Below are 20,428 nucleotides of genomic sequence, written 5' to 3' on the forward strand. Positions count from 1 at the left end.
TGTTTTTAGTATAGTGATGTTCTTCAATATAGATAGGAATAATGAAATTATATTACTTAGGAGAGAATTTTTATTTAGGAACTATATAATATATAATATAAACTAACCTTGGCTTATTAATTTAAAAGAATTTAGGTATTTACTATAATATTAAATCAAAATGTGTTATATAATTTAACTAACACATAACATATTATTATGCATTAGTTAAAACTTTCATAAATAAAAAAAAAAATATTAATTTAACTTACTAGCTACCTTAAACATTTCATAATCACCAGTTTATGGAAATATTAAATATCTTCAAGTTTGTTTTCTAACATTTTAAGACCATCTTCACTTTTTATTGGAAATACTACATTGTCCATTTCATAATTAGATGATACTACTACAGGTTTTTTATCATCGGTTGTTCATCCTTATTATCAATGAGATGATGTTTAATATAAGAAACAGTATTTCTTAATTTCATAAAATCGGCTTCAATAATGGTACAATTAAAATTAATAACTTTAAAAATAATCAGTAAATAATTTAAGATTTTTAACTCACCAGAAATGAAACACAGGTCTGATGAAGAGCATCGGTGTTCGTTCTTACTATAACGTGTACCTATTAAAGGACATACAGGCTTAGAAATCTTACCACTATCGACTGGAGTACTTATAATAGCACTAGAAATTGAGCTTGAAGTAGAAGGTGACAATGTTGATATTTAATTATATGTCCTCTTTGTAGCAGATTTCAACAATATAGGTGGAGGAGTAGGAAACTGACGATCAATGTTGGTTGGTCGTAAACTGGCTTGTGGTTCTAGGACTTCAGTAGAACTGGTCAGAGGATGTAGATCATTTTTATCCAGAGCAATATCTTCATTGCTACTACTAATTTCAAAAAGTAGCCTTGAAGAAGTTGTTTTATTTCGGCAACCTTTACCTCTCATTTCAAATTCTGACTCTAAATTTGACTCACTTTGTTTTTTATTTGCTTTTATCATCATTTTGTATCCTCTTTCATAATCACCTATATAAGAATAAATCAATTTTGATATAAGTATTTTTTTCAAATATTATATGATATAGGTTAATAATAACTTGTTGGGGCATAAAAATAGCACTATAAAAAGTAGGCAATGATAATTTTGTAATTAATTGCACATTGCAGTAATAAGAAAACAATTTAATTGATTATTAACACAACAAATTTATATATTTTTTCTATTTTATTCTCTGCCTCAATTCATAAGCAAACATAAACAACCTTAAACTTAAAATAAAAAATATATAGGTAACTGAATACATAATCATTAAATTTACATCATTCAGCATTTAAGTTTTAAATTAAATTAACAAATATTTTACATGCTTTAGAAGTAATATTCTCCATCTTATTTTTCAGAAATCTAACACTTATAACCTAATATTAAAAGTACAAAATATACTTATCCTAATAAATAATCTTTACATTTACAATAGGTATTTAACATAGATGAATTAAAGGTAAGACAATATATGACAGATTTTTGTATGGGAAATATATATATTTTAAGCAAATTTCTGAAACTGGCCACATTTTTAAGATGGATAAATGTTAAACATCATAAATTCCAAGTGATGAGCTATTTCACGGCACTGATAGTAATCTTCTTGTGATATAAATTTTTTACCAATGACAACTTCAGTTTTTAGTGACTTTGAATAAGCAAAGTTGTGCACCATTATAATATCACCATTTTTTGACCCACAGCAATTATCAGGTTTTGTTATTCTTAATTGAAAGTGTTGAAACATATGAATCTTGTATTGTGGTCCACAACAATTTGCAAGAAGAGGACCATCACCGTGAATATTTGGTATTTTTGATAATGATGATTGCCGAGGAGTTTCAAAATAGTTTTCCAATAAAAAACATTCACCTAATCGATTACAAATTTGTTCAGCTGGTTTATTATATCCTCGCACCATTGATTTAATTTTTTGCAAATAATTTTCAAATTGAAATGCAGATATTGTTTCTAAAGTAAAATTTGATGTTATTCCTGAATAGTAATCAGAGTCATCTACTATATGAATTAAACCGTGGAAATTATGAGTGATAAAGTCTTTACTATACAGATGAATAAAGTCTTCAACAAAATACCGTAGTAATGATCTGGCATAATTACACATCCACTATCTTTACACATTTTAGGTGACAATAATATAGTCACTGCAAAATTAAGAGTTGAAAAGTTCTCATATTTTTTACTAGTAAAAACAGATTTTAAGACAACTGGTCCTAAATATAGCAAAAATGTTCGAAATTCAGTAGCTTTCCAACGAAGTAAATTTTCAGTTCTCTTGGCTTCCTATTAATTTCAATAGGTACACATGAACGATATTCAACTAATAATGATGATAATCTAAGACAGAGTTGGCTAGACAATTTGTGAGAAACATTTACTGTACTCAATGTTAAAATTATAGTACGAGTTACTCCTAAATAAACAAGGTGCATTATATCTAAAACAAACGAGTTGTTAAAATGCAGTCCTGGGAATTTTGTAAGTAACGTTTCAGTTTTTCTAAATTCTGTATCTGACCAATTATGAAAATCTTCATTTGTTCTTAGTACACAATCAAGATCTGTAAATACTCTAAGATTTTTACTCGATTCATCTTTAACAACACACCTTGTACATGAGTTATACCCACTAAAAGACTTTATACCAAGAATGTCTGCCTTTGCAGGGGCATCACAACAGAAAGCAACAACTTTTACTGGAATTATTTTTCTACTTTGATGTAAAATACCATTCTCTGATAAATAATTGACTTCATTAACAAATTCTTCTAGGTAACAATCGATATCATGAAGTTTACCTTTACCAAACTATAAACCAATTGGGAACACATTATTTTGTAGTTAATTTATATCTGATAATATCCCAAATAAAATTGGTATCACTTGTATGTTTGAACTTTTAAAAATTGGAATACCATCTTTAGTGATTATTAGTTTGAAACTATGAATTAAATCTTGAAAAGTTCCAGAAATAATTCTTTTAAGTTGTTTTTCAAGTCCTATATGGATATATTTTCCAGGAAAAACTATTTTTGAACAAAATTTAGTCTTGGATGTTTTCAATAATGTCCTAGAATCACTTGGTAAAGCAGAGGTTAAAGCAGGACTCTTTGAATTTCAGAATCATCAACAAGGAGGGGGGAATAGTTCACTTTGGGAACTCCTGGCCTATAACCTATAACGTACCTTTTTCACCACATAAAAGTGTGTGGTTTTACCAATCCCCTCCTCTTCACTACTTTCTCAATATATAATAACTTTATATATTTAGGCGAGAGCTGCGTCAGGACTCAGGATTACACCATACTACGAATGATCACAATTCATTTTAACTGCAGTGTTCGTCCAATATTATTGTTACTCTTCTAGTCTTCTACCAGATAAATCGAACTATCTACTATATCCTACACGGACATTATACCTCTAATAAGGTATGTTATACTTATATACTATCAACAGACTACTTATTGGTCTTATTGTTAGGTAATTTTAATGGTAAAATTTAATATTAAATTAATCAAGATACATATTGAATAAATATTTTTATTTATTGAGTTATATAGTTAAATATCTTATATTGTTGTATGTAAATATTTTTCACAAACAAAACATATAATATATTTATTTAGAAATAAAGATTTACATTCAATTAGTATGTACTTATGTAAATTCTGATGGAAAATTACATTTAAATTAGTTTTCAATTTTTAAATAACGTTAAATAATTTTTTGTGAAGTCTAACCTAACCTAACTTAAAATGAATAGAATGCAGTAGAAATATATTTCTTATATTCGTCGAATAAATTAACCTACCAACGGCCTAAAAATTATACAAGTATGAATAATAGGTACCTATCAACATAGGCTTTCATATATTGATATTTAACATGATATTTTTTGTTACTTACCTATTAGTTGGTTTATTCTTAATTTAAAAAAAACTAGGTTTCAACAATTTAAATTGATATAACAAAAATCGTTCGATAATTTCATAAAAATTGCATAAGATATGTTATATTTGTGTGATAAAAAAATATTATTTTTAGTATTTAATTTATCAATAATATTAATTTACAAATGATTTAACAATAATCAAGATCAAAAACGTATTAATTTTATTCTGCAGGTTTTTAACATATTATAGTCACATCGTATAATGTTGTGTATTATTTCAGAAAATCATGAAGTTCAATTTGATTATTTTGGTACTGAGCTTGTGCATTGACTTAATTCTTGGATCTATCGCTAATAATAGTTCGTACTGGGAAGTTCCGTTCAGGTTTTGTGGATCAAATCTCGCAGTTGAGCTCTCAATCATCTGCAAAGGCCGCTACAACGAAGATCCACGTGAATATAATTTTCTATAGTACCTTATTCTTAATTATAATAGTATCGTCTATTGGTCGAAATTAACCTATAAAGTTTATATTAATTGTAAATTCAACGAACTCTAGAATACAAAATTAGATACCTATCACACACACACACAGTTAATTATCGGGGTTTGTGTTTCTTCTCATTTTTTATAAGTATGAAAAAATAAAACGAAAATTTCATAATTTAGTTAGATCATTTAAAATCTTTCTCAAAGACTGCGATGCCCCCCTCCCCCGCGGTTAAGGTTTCTAGCCAAAGGAGTCATGATGGTGGTATAAGTCATATCGATGATATCGATTATTTCAATCCAATTCACTATCGAACAAATAGCGAGCGAATTAAATAATATCGTAAAACTAAGAATATAATAAATATAATACATTTTGTTTTCAAAATCTATCGATTAATCGAAGTAATCGATTATTTTGACACTATCGACTATCGAGTGTAACGAATGACTATCGCGCAGGCCTAGAGACATTTTGATTTATCATTATGGTCATAGTGTGCTGATGAAGATTTGACGAAATAAACGTTATGTTTTCTCGTAATGCTCTAATATAATACATTAAGAACTAAAAAGCAAACTTTTTTTTTAAGATTTAAAAAAAGATCTTATGAGGAGACCAGACTCGCATATCCCCTTTTTTATATGCAGATTATAATATGTTTGAAAACATTTTAGGGGTTCTAATCTTCCCTTTCCTTGATACTCCTTGTATATTTTAGTTTGTAATTAAAACAATTTAAAATTGAATAAAATGTAAAAGAAATATGGTAAATGGTAATCTGATGATCATGTTAACTTATTTTAAGCATATTCTTTTTAGTTAGATTTATTGAAAAATGTTTGTCTTTGCTAATGATTTACCTTTGTTTTCAGGTACTCACTCGTTCAAATCTAAAAGGGCTATCGCTAATGAGTGTTGTAAAATAACTCCGTGCAGCAGGAAATATTTGAAAGATCATTATTGCCTTCCTGAATCGAAATGGTATGTAATAACATAAATAAGATATCTAAAATTGTAAACTTAAATTAACCATTCAACAAAATTTATATAAAAATAAACTTACGATAAATTCATAAACAATAAGTTACAAACTTAATAATAAAAAAATATGTTCTAACTTAATTTAATAGAAATGTATCTATATAAGATTCTACTACATTTCAAATTACTTAGGTATGTAATTTTTTCAGTAACTAATTAATATGTATAAATTCCAGGCCTACAACTACAACTTTAACTTCAACTTCTACTTCAACTACAACTAGGTACAACTCCAAAACCAGGGGTGGATAGGCCCATAGGGAAAAGGGTATTTTCCCTGTAGGCCCCCGGTCTATATTTATATCGGGGCCCACTCGGGTCTAAACATTTTTTTTTCGTATAACATAATATTCACCAAATAGAAATAATTTAAATTTATAACTATAAATTATTATTACTGTTGTTTTTAACAATATGATAATAACACATTACCACAGTCCACGACAAATCAATAATTTGCTCACAGATATTTAACACAATATTATATAAATATTTATATAGATATTATTAATAGTATTTTAAATCTTTATTGTTAATCGAAAACCGAAATATCCGACCGACCGCCGTCCGCGAACACCGCACGTTCTATAGTCTTTACTGATATGAAATACCATTTTTCAGAAATGATTGGGTATTTAATATCTATTTTTAAACAATGTACAAATAACAAGATACGATGTATTATTATTGTGTTATCCATTATCCGATTAGACCGATTATCGTATCCATGTTCAATTTTATTATGAAGTCGAGACGTCGAGTGTCAACAGTTTCGTCGTGCGCGTTGACTCTGTATTTTGTCATTATTGATGTTTATTGATGTTATTGGAGTTTATTTTGTTTGTTGGTAATACTTACTTATATATTAATAATGAATAATAAACGAAAATATAAATCCGGTTCAAAAAAACGCCAAGAAAAAAAAAGAGAATTATTGATGCAATGTGCAAATAATAAAAAACAAATGAAATTAATTTATTCAAAAGGTAAGTTCGAATTTTAAACGATTATGCTTAAATACCTATGTTAATATCCTAATTTTTAGTTAATAATATCTTCTTTGAATATTTTATTTATTAACATTTAATCACAGACTAAAATTTTAGTCCGTACAATTAATTGAGTAATCAGATATAAAATATTGAATTGATCCATGGTTATTTTTTATTATCAAAGTAATGTAATTTTAATGATGTTATATCAACATGTTAACAATAAAATAATTTCACCCTCATACCCCTTATGTATATAGCTATCAAATGGTGAGCTAGATCTCTAAATTTGGGTGAACAATTATTATATGAACACATCATAGACCGGATCACTACCTTGTGTCCCCACAATCTGTTTTACACAACTCACAATTTTAGCCAACTGTCATTTAATAATTAATTTAAATATTTTCGATTATTATCAACAATTATCTACTTATTTTCTTCAATTAGGTAATTACTTACAGACTGAAAGCTAAATTGTATGCTTATGTATTTATGAGTTATTTTTTATTTCTTAAGTTATTTTGGACTTAAAGTACATCATGCACTAGTGCACTACTATAATATCAACTACAAATTAATTTAGAAGGTCCAATTTTAAAATTAGGTAATTATTAACTTTGATTATTTTACAAAATAATATTAATTAATAAGTAAATGTTAATTTAGTATTATTTTTTTATAACATTAAAAATTTGTATTGATTTTATAGATAAACCTGAAGTTTCCAATTCTAATAGTGAACATTTAATGGAACATATTAATTTAGAAGTTCCAATTGTTAGATTAGGTAATTATTATTAACTTTGATTGTTTTACAAAATAATATTTAATAATATGTAAATGTTAATTTAGTATAATTTTTTTATAACATTCAAAATTGTTATTGATTTTACAGATAAACCTGAAGTTTCCAATTCTAATGGTGAACATTCTATGGAACATATAAATTTAGAAGGTCCAATTTTAAAATTAGGTAATTATTAACTTTGATTGTTTTACAAAATTATATTAATTAATATGTAAATGTTAATTTAGTATTTTAGTGTTATTTTTTTATAACATTAAAAATTTTTATTGATTTTATAGATAAACCTGAAGTTTCCAATTCTAATAGTGAACATTTAATGGAACATATTAATTTAGAAGTTCCAATTGTTAGATTAGGTAATTATTATTAACTTTGATTGTTTTACAAAATAATATTTAATATGTAAATGTTAATTTAGTATAAATTTTCTTCTTCTCATTTTCTTTTTTAATTTTCTAAATTTGCAAAATTTTTCAATATCAGATTGTATACTTTGATATCATTTTTCCCTCTGAATACCCAGTCTACAATAACTCGTCTCATTAATATTAATATTTTATTTGGTTCATGAACTAGGACATTACAAACTGCAGCCTGTAATGTGTATTTATATAGTATAAAATATTTCTAAATTTTTTTTTTTGCTCCTTGAAAAGCTTTTGCCTGCGGGCGCCCGTGTTCCCCTTCATATTTTTTTTTTTAATTCTCTAAATTTGCAAAAATTTTTAATTCCAGATTTTACACTTTGATATAATTTTTCTCTCTGAATATTCAGTATACATTAACTTATTTCATTATTATTAATAATTTTATTTGTTTAAGGACTAGGACATTAGAAATTGCAGTATGTAGTGTGTATTTTTACAGTATTATATTTTCTAAATTTATTTTTTTGCTCCTTGAAAAGTTTTTGCCTGCGGGCTCCCATGCACCCCTTCTCATTTTCTTTTTTAATTTTCTAAATTTGCAAAATATTTTAAATTAAATTATTAAAACTTTAATTACCTACTGCTATCAAAACAATTATCAATTTGATTAAATAATAGAATAGTTTTCTTTAGTTTAAGAACTAGGACATTACAAACTGTACCTAGTCTGTAATATGAATTTATATAGTATCATTTATTTCAAATTTTTTATTTGCTCCTTGAAAAGTGTTTGCCTGCGGGCGCCCGTGTTCCCCTTTTCATTTTTTTTTTAATTCTCTAAATTTGCAAACTTAATTTCAGTTTTTATACTTTGATATCATTTATCCGGGAATAATTGTTAGATTAGGTAATTATTATTACCTAACTTTGATTGTTTTACAAAATAATATTTAATATGTAAATGTTAATTTAGTATAATTTTTTTATAACATTCAAAATTGTTATTGATTTTACAGATAAACCTGAAGTTTCCAATTCTAATAGTGAACACTCTGTGGAACAAAGTATTGTTGATACTTTTTTCAAAAAACCAGATTCAACTAATAATGCCATGTATTGGTTATTTCATCCACATCAACCAACTTACGAAATTCCATTTACTGCAGACAAAGCATATAAACGAAAGAATGGTAGTTATAGAAAATGGTTATCTTACAGTACCAAAGATAAAGCTCTCTTTTGTTGCATATGTATTGCATATGGACGTGATTCTGGAGTATTCATACGAGGTTTTAGTGATTGGAAACATGTGTATGTACGTATTCAAAACCACGAGGACTCTGCAATTCATAGATACAATGTTGATGCTCATTTTATGAAAACAAAGTTTGCATCTGTTGATTCTCTATTGGTGTATGGCCAAAGTTCTTTAAGAAGAAAACAGGTTGAAAATACAAGACAGATAATGCATCGTATTATAGATGTCATAAAATTAATAGGAAAAAGAGGACTTAGCTATCGCAATAGAAATAATGAAGCCGCTTATACATTAAATGATACCTCTTTGGACCATGGCAATTTTTTGGAAATTATTCTCCTGCTAAGTAAATATGATGAAGTTATAAAATGTCACTTAGACAAGGTTATAAAAAAGAGTACTAAGAGTCACAACAAAGGTTCTTCTCAAGGAGGTGGGGTTATTACACTTTTGTCAAAAACCACTATTAATTATATTATTGAAGCTATCTGTCAAAAAATCAAATTTTTAATGTCTGAAGAAATTTTAAAGGCCGGTATGTATACCATTCAACTGGACACAACTTTAGATATATCTGTTGTTGATCAATGTTCGGTTATTATTCGTTATGTCAGTGGCACTAATATTCACGAAAGACTAGTTGGTATGGTCAAATGTACTTCTAGTAAAGGAATTGATATGGTTGAATTAATTTTGAAGGTTTTTAATAGTTTGAACTTGGATCCTAAAAAGTGTGTTGGTAATGCTACTGACGGCGCAGCAAATATGCAGGGTGAGTACCGTGGATTTTCTGCTCAGCTGAGTAATGTAGCAAATAAACAAATACATATATGGTGTTACGCTCATGTTTTAAACTTGGTTATTGGTGATGTAACCAATAAAATTCTTCAGTCTATTAATTTATTTGGAATACTCAATGGATGTGCTGTTTTTATTAAAGAATCTCATAAGCGTATGGATGTGTGGACTAATAAAGAAAAGAATAAACGAATATGTTCTATAGGAGAGACTAGATGGTGGTCTAAACATAGTGCGTTATCTAAAGTGTTTGGTCATTTCAAACGTCCAGAACCTGGTCTATTTGTGGAACTTTTAACTACATTAATTGAAATTAAGAATGACGTTTCTATTACAGCTGATGCTCGGTATAAAGCAATAGGGTTAATAGAAGGATTATGCAAGTATGAAACTATTTTAACGGCACAAATTTATTTGCGGATTTTTCAAAAAACCACGCCACTTTCTAAGTATTTACAAGGTCATGGAATAAATATGATGACATCTTTTCAAATGGTTCAGGCAACACTTGAAGAGCTTAAACTTGATGCACGTGACTTCTCAAGTGTCAAGGAAGCAGCAGACAATTTTGTTACTTGGGCAAATAATAAATTAGAAGTTGAAGAATGTGAAGTAGAAGTTAGTCATAGTTTTCCAGAAACTAGGAAAAAAAAAAAAACAAGGCAATTTTCCTATGAATCAACTGATGATCCAATAGATGACCCTCTGCATGCATTTGAAGTCAATGTCTATAATTTAATTCTTGATAAAATAATAGAAAGTATTTCATCTAGATTTTCATTGCATGGTCAACTTTTTGCAGACTTTTCATACCTTGATCCAAACAATTTTAAAGTAAACATGCCTCTACCTACAACAGCTTTGTCAAGCATATATGATAAAATAGTTCATTTTATCCCAGAAATCACTTATGACACATTAAAGGATGAATTTACAGACTTTATGTCTAAGTGGAGTGAATTCAAAAAGACAATTTTTTGTGAAAATTATGACTACACTGAATATAACTCTGATAACGAATGTGATGACAATGATGAAGAAAAATGTCCCCATACTGCAGCTGGCGACAAATATTGTGTGGTTTGCATTTTTAATTTTTTAGTGAAGTATAATTTGTACACCAATGCTTATCCTGGTCTCTACAATTGCTACAAATTACTACTTACTCTGTCAGTTACTCAAGTAAGCTGTGAACGTAGTTTTTCAAAACTAAAATATATAAAAACATATTTAAGAAGCACCTTGTCACAAGATTTATTAGAAAATTTTATGCTCATGTCTATAGAAAAGGAATTGTTGGTCGGAATTGACTCTGATGAGATTATTGATGAAGTGGCTTGTAAAAGCAAATTGTTAACAAAATTATTATTGTATTGAAAATAATATATAATAAAATTGTAAATGATTAACTATAGTAATTTTTATATGTTTTGAATATTTTTTATAAGAACATTTTATATTTTGTAAATAAAGTGGTCATTTAAAACTAGTATAAAATATGCGTATTGCGAGCGAAGCGAGCAAATTTTTTTCAGTTTGGGCCCCCTTAAAAAATTTCCCTGTAACAAAAATACTACCTATCCACCCCTGTCCAAAACCAAAACCGGGATTCACGTTTAAAATCCGAAAAACGGATTACACTAATATTTTATTTTATTATTTTGATCTACGTAAGTACCTACATACTTTAAATCGGAGTGTCCGAATTGGTTCCCGGGTTCTTTCAAAGGGTATATCCGAATTAGTTCCCGAGTTGTTAAAATTTTGGCTTAATAAATAATATATAACAAACATTTAAAAAAAATTAAAATCTTAATTTAAAAATATAAAATAAATACCTAATAATAAATATAGGCGGTATATCGTTTTTTTTTTCAATTCGTTTATTTTCTTTATAGTTATTATTTTCTATTATTGAGGTAAAAACTTATAACAAACATTAAAAAAAAATTTAAATCTACTGATTTCGTTATTTTTATATGTTCGGATGTGCAGAATAAAAGCAACTGTTGAATTTTCTGTGAAATGATTCACAGCAATTAGTAGTTCGTTCTATACTACTGGTATATTCAGCCCACATTGTTGGTGGAAGTGAGTTATCTTTTTCAATATAATTTTTAAAATATAATCGAAGAATTCATCAATTTTTTCATTCAAAATATTAATTATAATATTAAATATTTCATTTATATTATATTGTATTTTACTTTTTCGTAAGTCTGTATCGGGAACCAATTCGGATGCAGCCTTAAAGGGCTCATGAGTGGCTTGTAAGGGTCTTGGAGTGCATTTGAATTCGTTGGAATTTGTTGAAATAGAACTAGATACTTAGACGTTATTGTGATTTCTTACAAAACTATTTATAAACAGTTCAATATAGTTTATTTTTAATAGTAAAAATAATTTAATTTTTGAAAATGACAATATTCTTATATCTTGACACTTCTTGTCCTAGAATTTAGGACACCTAACTACATTTTTACTTGTTCCATTTTAACTCAAATACCATTAAGTATGCTCTCGGATTCAACAAAATAAATTTTGACCTTTTTCGTTCAAATTCAAGTTTAGTTATGATACATTGAGTATATAGTTAGAATGAAAAATTTAGCTTATAAATATAAAACTCAAAACATACCTTCTAATGTTGTGTAAATATAATGCTGCCCTACTGCACTTAAAGCTTCTTGTACTGGAGGGATTTAGATGCTTATAATTAATAACCTTAATAAAAATATAGTGTGGTGGAATTGATGATATCACATTTTTTCACACAAATAGGTTGAAATAAATTATATACAAATGGCTTTAAGCGAGTATCATCGTATCGACATCTAATGTTCCATAATTTCAATATTACCCATCCAATGTATATAATCATAGCAATAAATACACTTAAATAGTATCCAAATCCACAAACTAAAAGTTGATTTAATAATTTGTTTCAATTTTTCAGTGATGCAAGTATTGGAATATCTTCAATTGGATAAGTAACCAGTACACCAAGCAACTATCAACATTATATTGCAGCTTCAAAAATATATTTCAATCTTTTGTTATAATTAAATTATTAATATGATCCACTATCAATATATGGACTATCTATAGATATCCCAACATTTTATTTTTCAATTTTAAACATCATATTGCAATTTAATTTATAGTGAAAAATAAAATAATAATAATATAATATGTATCAAATACTTAAATTAGTATGTATAAGAAAGTAAATGTAGATTTAACAATTATAAATTAGTTTTTATTACCCAACTCAAATAATAATATAAGATTTATATTTTTATACATGATTTTCTGACTTATTATTTTTTATTTGTTTTGTTTATCATACACTAGTAATTTACATTCGATGTAAATGTTTGAGTTAGAATAATAATAATTATTAAAGAACAAAGAACTAAAATTGTACCACAAAATGTAATTTTAAGATATCATAATATGTATGATTGATTATTATTTTAATATAATATAAAGAAAATAATTTATTCATTGGTTGGTTTAGGAAGCAATTTTACCATATTAGGTTGGTTAAATAAGATAATTTGAATAAAGCAAATTGAATTATGATTTTTAAACAACATTTTACTATCTTATGACGTATATAAAACTAAACTAGAATATTTCAATATAAAACATTATATTTATATATATCTGTTTATACAAGCGACACTCTTCGCCGGTCTAAAGTTATGACTTAAGAGTCAAACATTTTGAATATTTTGTAACTTCATACCTTGCTGGTGTGTTTAAATATTGAACATCACGGAAATGAACGTTTTGGGTGGCCTACAATAATGTGTCTAGGGTGTTGAGTGTTTCAACTTCTTTACTTTTTATACTTTACATATGTACATCCTATGTAATGTGCTAACATACCATAAAATGGCATTTGATGTGGTCATACCTTGTGATTTCTATTATAATAATATTATTTTAAATCTTAGTTAACGATACCTTGGCTCATCAAGACACCACCAAATTTTAATCCTAGAATTTATATGATAAAACTGATAACCAATATGATAATGATTAATGACGTTACTTGTGGGTGTAGCATACTCTTAAATCATAGCTCAAACAATACATTTAAAAAGTCTACATTCCTTCAATAGATTAGTTGTTTATTTATACTATAGTGGACTCCCTTTAATCAATTATCAGTCTCAATAGAGAATTGATTTTGTGTACCTAGTAATTATTGGTTACTATTTAGCACTACCTATATGTATTTCACAGTTTTTTTGTTTTTTTAAGTGTCCAGAATTTTTATTTATCGGTTACTGACTACTGAAGGCTGTTTTAACAAATTTTTAATTGCAGTAACTTTCATGGACAAGGTATAGAAATAATTTTTTCATTTTCTTAAACTTTCAGGGTTGGGAGGGAAGGTTACAACACCACCATGTCTATGACACTGGTATCTTAATTATTATGTTACATATAACAATTTAGTGAAAAATTAACGACCTCAATTTTTTTTTATCGGATATTTGAGAAAGGTTTTTGAAATTTACGATGGGAATTTTTATTCATAAATAGCTTACAGATTATAATAATATTATAGCAATAAAATAAATTAATATTTATTGCCATTTACTCAGGTAGATGAGCAGTATTGAATTTTATCAAGATGAATATTTCACTATCTATTATTTAAGAATACAAAAACAAGGATAATTTTTATCACCTAACTCTTAATACTTTTAAACATTTTAAGTTTTATTCACAATTTAATGTCATTGAAATAAGAAATATATTTTTTTATCACTATATTTTTTCAAAGTTTTTTAATATTATTTAACTTTTTGTTTTTTTTTAAATTATTGAATGTGTAATAATGCGGTTATAAACTGATTCGTATGTATTGCTATGTACTGACGTCCCGCTGAGACATCTAAACACGCATATACACATAGATATGTATAAGTGACCCTGGGGCGTATGATTTCGCCAACCAATTATATTGTGTAGGACCTCAATAGTTATATCGAAGGCCAAACTTCTAGCCTTTCCAAAATATTACCATAATTGGAATTAAATATACGAAATATTAAATATGAAATCGTAGTCTTGGCAGGCGTATTTAGAGATATGATTATTGTCGTCGGGTTATGGAGATTACGTGTCGCGAATAACCAGGATGTGGCCGACCGGTCGCATGGGCGTGGGAAGCTACGATATTAAAATAATACACGCGTACGCTTTTGCACGACTCGGCCATGGACACATACGTATCTTATCGATAGGAGAGGAAATGCAGAGAGTAGGACTATCTGGACTATATAGGAGAGCCCCGATTAGACCCAATTCAGACGTGAGCCACCAGAGTCAGAACAAGCACCTTCACGCCAGACACCAGTCCAATTTAATTGTTTGGACTTAGAATATTTTACAACCAAATCATTTTGTGCAGTAAAAGTGTTCCATTTACATAGTAATCAAATAAATATCTAATAAATTAATCACAAATTAAGTTGTTATACTTATTACACCCAATCCATCTACCTCAACACCAGTCGTTTGTCCTCCTGTATGCTGGGACGCTACAGTATAATCTTTGAATATTAAATAAAATGTATTCTAGATATTTCCGAAAAATAAAAATTTCATATTGTACCTACCTTATTACGATAAAATTAATATGAGTACAGCATAGTAGGGTATACCGATTTCTGGTATTGTTGTGTTACAATGATGGATTGAATCCAAAATCGTCCTTTACGAAATATTTCCATTTGATACACGTCAGCTTACCCCCCCCCCCCCCCCCCCCCAATGGCTATAATTAATGGCTTCGGAACTCTGGGAAAGAAACAGTCAACCATAAACATAATACGAGTATACTGCATTACTACAGTGTTTACATTGAAATTTTATTTTAAAGTGTTAATTATTAATTGTACTATACCAAGTGTAAACATATCAAGAATGTGGTAATACTTTATACATTTATATAATAATAAAATAAATAAAATTATATCGTGATTATATTTATACTTAGCTACTAGAGCCCAACAATGATTGTCATATAGAGGTGATGAATAATATGAAGAAATTGTACTAAATTCCAATCAAATTGAATTAATTGTATCCAATTTAGAGTAAGTCAAAATTTGGAATTATCCATCATTTTTGCAAAAAAATAAAATTTATTCAATAAATAATTATCGTACAAATTGTACGAAGCTTTCGCCTAGTGCTGAACATTATTTTGACTAATCCGGATTACGGATTACAATTAATTAATCCGAATTTCGGATCAATCCGTTTTATCCGGATTGACGGATCCAATCCATCGATTCGGATTTCGGATTCAATCCAGCTTCATTGTTTTTGAGATAATCAGCTATTTTTTCATTATTATCAACCTAAATAATACGAATTACGATCTCAGATCTATTGAAAATCGACTCAATGTTATAAGACCCCTAATAGCAAATACACCAGGGTTCGAGTTTTTCACAATTTATTATTAGACATCTACCTATGCAGTAGGAGCTAGGATTTAGAAAATAACAATTTGGTATTTACTATTTTTATTAATAAAAAATTAAGTTTTTATGTGTGTGTATAATATAAATTAACCTGAATACAAAATAAGATAATTAAAAAAAATTATTATTGTATGTTCAGGTACTTTTAAGTTTAAAGTATATAGTATGTACTATGTACTATGTACACAATTCATATCTAACGCCACTGCGGTTTTGAAATAAAAAGTAAAGGTGTTTAAGTTTATTTTATTGAATTTTCTAATCAATTAATATTTTTTTCATTTTTCAATAGTTTTTTTTTAAAAAGTACATGTATGTCTCACCTTGTAATATAGATAATATGTAACATGGGTTTTTAATCAAAATTATTAGGAGGTCCCAAACCCAATTTCCAAGAGGTATCCTACAACTTGTGAAAAAATTTTAAAAAAAAATTGGCAATGAAATAAAAAAAACAAAACAAAATATAAGCAAAAGTTATATAAAGTATGTTGTATGTACACCAAGACTAAATTGTGATACCAAGTTAAGATTTAAAACTTTTAATCTATAAACATCAAAAATCCATATTGAAACCTTGTCCGCTGTCACGTTTGATAGAAGGTTGTGTATTTAGTGTATTCAAATAACTGTAGAAATTCAGACTAATGAGCAAATATATTGTTATACATTATACATAATACATTTAATATTTATTATTTATTACAACAGTCAACAAAACAACAACAAATAAAATAATATATAAATTATAATTTTGCATTATGTTAAAGAAATATAAGCCATTTTGCTGTTTCACCAGCTAAACAATTTCATTTTGAGGTAATAATATTTCCTGCAGTGGAAAAAGCTCGTTCTGATGGAGTAGATGTTGACGGAATACATAAATATTTATTAGCAAATTTCGAAATCATTGGATACTTTTTACTATTTTCAGTCCACCATGTTAATGGACATGCATTTTTATTGATACTATTTTCTTTTAGGTATTTTTCCAGCTCATTTTGTTGATTGACTTCACCATTATCATTTTGAGGAAATAAAATATCTAAAGCAGATACCATAGAGTTTGGCTGATTTATAGAATTATTAACTGAAGCATCTTCAGAATTTAATTTATGCATAATAAAATCTTTTAATGTAATTAAAATATCACTATTATCATCAAAACATTTTTATAACGTGGGTCTAAAAGTGAAGCAATATTTAAAAGAAATATAGAATCATTGTGCATTTCACTAAAAAATCTTAGTTTGAACTCTTGTGACAATGTTTCTTTTAATTTTTTAATTTTAGGTAGGTCAGATTCGTTGGGAGTCAAATAGTGTTGGGCAATGTTTTTTAAAATAGGATGTACAGTTGATATTTTTGGAGTTGTTGCAGATGATAAAACTTTAGTAACAAGATCAAAAGGCTTGAGCACTTTAACTAACTGCTCCAATAGCTCCCATTTACTTTCGCTGAGTTCCAGTAATATTGCTGTTGTTCTGGTTGTGGTATTACGATCATTTAAGACTATGCTTATACATTGTCGAGACTCAATAAGTCGTTCAACCATTGCATAAATCGAGTTCCATCTAGTTTTAATAGACTGAATTAATTTTTTTTCTGGCATTTTTAATTTTTTCTGTGCTACTTGAAATGCTTTGATTGCTACTGTTGAGTGTTTGAAATGTGAAACAATTGAAAATGCAGTAATTAGAATTTGTTTTATTTCATTTTCTTCCAAGCCTTTGTTGACACATAGGTAACTGCAATGAATGAGCAAAACATGTTCTACTTTTAATGTTTGGAGCCATTGCAGTAACGGCATTCTTAATATTTACCGCATTGTCATGCACAATACATATAGTTTTTGTATCAATTTCCCATTCTCTCATAATATTAACTAATTTGTCTTTTAAATTTATGCTGGTATGCCGCTCATCCGTTAATTCAGTTGTAATAATATGATTGACTATTTTCCAATTTTTAGTTATGCCATGTGCAGTAACTGATATGTAAGATTCCATAGCTTTACTGGTCCAACAGTCAGTAGTTAGTGCTATTGAGTCTATATTCTGTATTTCAGTGGTTACTTTATGCTTTTCTGTTTCATACAGTCCTTGAATCTTTCTTTTGATTGTAAACCGACTTGGTATTTCATAATTTGGTGATATCTTATTCATAAACTCAACAAATCCAACACCATCTACTGTTGAGAGTGGTAGCATATCTTTGGCTATAAATTTTACAAGACTGTCTGTTATTTGCTCTTGTCTTTTGAATGATACAGACGGTGAAAAGAACATCTCTGTTATCTTTGGCTGCATTAATAGTCCTATGTTTTCAGATTCTGATACTCCTGTTGTAGATGTTGATGGTGAACAGCTAACTTCAGTATTTATACTATTATTATCATAAGTATCAGCTGTCTCATTTGATGGGTTGGCGCTATTTTGCAGACCATCATCATTGTCATCGTCATCGTCTTCTAATAATCTAAAAACATAATTCAGTTTTAAATTTAAATGTATAATAAAATATTTTGTATTTTGTACTTAGAAACTCCAATGTAATATTTTAATATCTATTATTTGGATGAATGCAATATTAATATATTATAATGTAATAGGTAGTAGTTTAATTGCACATAAAGCAATAAATTCAAATTATAAGTTGATATGTGGAGGATGAATAATTACTCTAAATGTAGTCATTCCTGGTAAAGTCTACGTTCAATGAATATAAGAAAGAAAGATAATTTATTAAACAACATTTTTAGCAGCTTAATGTTTTGAGAAAGAAGGTATGTTATCTAAGCAAATATCAATAGATGATGGTCTATATAGAATGGCTGCTGTAGAATATAAAAAATTATGTTACTATTTTTGCCATTACTCAAATTGTGAAAGTTATTAATTTAACAAATTAATTTTAAAATCGATTTAATAATAATAATTATGAAATGTAAAGTATAAATTAAAACAACTATAAAGGTGAAAATGATTTACCTGAAAGAAGGATATACTTGATCTAGTGGGTATCAAGCTGAAGATAAAGCTGTTATTTTATTAAAAGATACAATTACTATGAGTAATTACTAACTATGTTTCACCTGTTTGTATTGATTGGAATAGTACATAATACATTTATTATAATGTAAATAATGGAGATCATGAAAAGGTAAATATGTTGACATGTTGTACTATACAAGTTGTAGTTTTATTGAATTCATAAAATATAATTTGTAATTGGTTGTCTGGATTAATTTATACAAAGTAAATAGTAATGGAAGTTTATGTCTAAATTATCCTCACAAGTTAATACATTTTGGCTCGCATTTTGGTGATAGCTTAAATGTATGAAAAAAAGAATAAATTCTGAAATCCAACTATTAATAAGTAACAAATTGAGTTCAAAAACTTAATACTGTACGTATGAATTTTCAACTACAAAATAATTTGCAAATATTCATGATTTTGATATATTATAATTTAATAGTAGTTTAAAATATATTAAATTATTATTATTAACTTTATCATTAAATTTGAATGCATACAAATTACAAATTACAAAGTATAACTAATATTGTAACTTATATAATATGTTGAATACATTAAAATAATTAAATTTATGGGCCATATTGGTAATATCAATACACCCCAATAAAATAGTTACCTTTTTTTTGGTTTATCACGAGAAAGTCCATCACTTATATTGTGTTTGGTTCGCATGTGATTCCATAATGTGCCTGGTATAAAAGTATAAATACAAATTATTCACAATTACAAGTTGGTATTTAAAATAATACCTAATGGACAACTACTTAAACAAGAATAGTAAAACATTTTTTTTTAAAGTCATCTGCACACATGATCGATGATTTAACTTAATCAGTAAGAAGTTGCTTTTATTTAATATTTATAAAAAAAAAAAAAATTAATTGAGCAATTTTTCCAAAACAAATGTATTTTTTGTATTAGCCATTAGGTCATCAATTTATGTTATTTATATATAAGTTAAGAGTTTAAAAAAATTCAAAATTAATAATCTAAAAGCAATAAACAATAATTAATTTACTCAAAAATACGTGCAAATGGTATTTGGTAATTAATAATTATTAAATAAAAGTCATATATTATAGATATTTAAATTATTGTTTTAGATATCTAGATTAAAATCTTTTCATTTTTATTATACCTATTACATATTAT

General features: G+C 27.2%; 3 protein-coding genes and 2 pseudogenes across 3 annotated transcripts; 2 read left to right on the forward strand and 3 right to left on the reverse strand.

The window, feature by feature from the left end:
* The window catches only part of LOC149061806 (uncharacterized), a 340,578-nt pseudogene extending 339,192 nt beyond the window's left edge, over positions 1 to 1,386 (reverse strand).
* A 93-nt stretch (positions 1,387 to 1,479) lies between these two features.
* On the reverse strand, positions 1,480 to 3,936 carry LOC149061836 (uncharacterized; annotated as a pseudogene).
* A 309-nt stretch (positions 3,937 to 4,245) lies between these two features.
* On the forward strand, positions 4,246 to 5,745 carry LOC149061837 (uncharacterized). Its single transcript, XM_089215122.1, has 3 exons — positions 4,246 to 4,411; positions 5,325 to 5,433; positions 5,670 to 5,745. The coding sequence occupies exons 1-3, from the start codon at positions 4,246 to 4,248 to the stop codon at positions 5,743 to 5,745; spliced, it is 351 nt and encodes a 116-aa protein (XP_089071248.1).
* A 1,321-nt stretch (positions 5,746 to 7,066) lies between these two features.
* Positions 7,067 to 11,100, forward strand: LOC107172730 (zinc finger MYM-type protein 1-like). The gene is made up of 5 exons (XM_089215123.1): positions 7,067 to 7,095; positions 7,201 to 7,278; positions 7,387 to 7,464; positions 7,578 to 7,655; positions 8,684 to 11,100. The coding sequence occupies exons 2-5, from the start codon at positions 7,239 to 7,241 to the stop codon at positions 11,098 to 11,100; spliced, it is 2,613 nt and encodes an 870-aa protein (XP_089071249.1). The 5' UTR covers positions 7,067 to 7,095; positions 7,201 to 7,238.
* Positions 11,101 to 17,947: 6,847 nt separating this feature from the next.
* LOC149061838 (uncharacterized) lies at positions 17,948 to 20,032 on the reverse strand. The gene is made up of 2 exons (XM_089215124.1): positions 19,893 to 20,032; positions 17,948 to 18,713 (listed from the first exon to the last, which is right to left on the reverse strand). The coding sequence occupies exons 1-2, from the start codon at positions 19,946 to 19,948 to the stop codon at positions 17,948 to 17,950; spliced, it is 822 nt and encodes a 273-aa protein (XP_089071250.1). The 5' UTR covers positions 19,949 to 20,032.
* Between the last annotated feature and the right edge of the window lie 396 nt (positions 20,033 to 20,428).

Source organism: Diuraphis noxia, unplaced genomic scaffold, assembly GCF_037042655.1.
Source record: "Diuraphis noxia isolate RWA-SAM2 unplaced genomic scaffold, SU_Dnox_SAM2 contig0001, whole genome shotgun sequence".
NCBI lineage: Eukaryota > Metazoa > Arthropoda > Insecta > Hemiptera > Aphididae > Diuraphis > Diuraphis noxia.

Excerpts from the sequence above, each read along its gene's own strand:
- LOC149061838 (XM_089215124.1), bottom strand. The coding sequence starts at position 19,948 with ATGCGAACCAAACACAATATAAGTGATGGACTTTCTCGTGATAAACCA. Across the intron at positions 18,714-19,892 it reads CGTGATAAACCAAAAAAAAG|ATTATTAGAAGACGATGACG; the intron begins GTAACTATTTTA and ends TTATGTTTTTAG.
- LOC107172730 (XM_089215123.1), top strand. The coding sequence starts at position 7,239 with ATGGAACATATTAATTTAGAAGTTCCAATTGTTAGATTAG. Across the intron at positions 7,279-7,386 it reads AGTTCCAATTGTTAGATTAG|ATAAACCTGAAGTTTCCAAT; the intron begins GTAATTATTATT and ends TTGATTTTACAG. Across the intron at positions 7,465-7,577 it reads AGGTCCAATTTTAAAATTAG|ATAAACCTGAAGTTTCCAAT; the intron begins GTAATTATTAAC and ends TTGATTTTATAG.
- LOC149061837 (XM_089215122.1), top strand. The coding sequence starts at position 4,246 with ATGAAGTTCAATTTGATTATTTTGGTACTGAGCTTGTGCATTGACTTA. Across the intron at positions 4,412-5,324 it reads CCGCTACAACGAAGATCCAC|GTACTCACTCGTTCAAATCT; the intron begins GTGAATATAATT and ends CTTTGTTTTCAG. Across the intron at positions 5,434-5,669 it reads TGCCTTCCTGAATCGAAATG|GCCTACAACTACAACTTTAA; the intron begins GTATGTAATAAC and ends TATAAATTCCAG.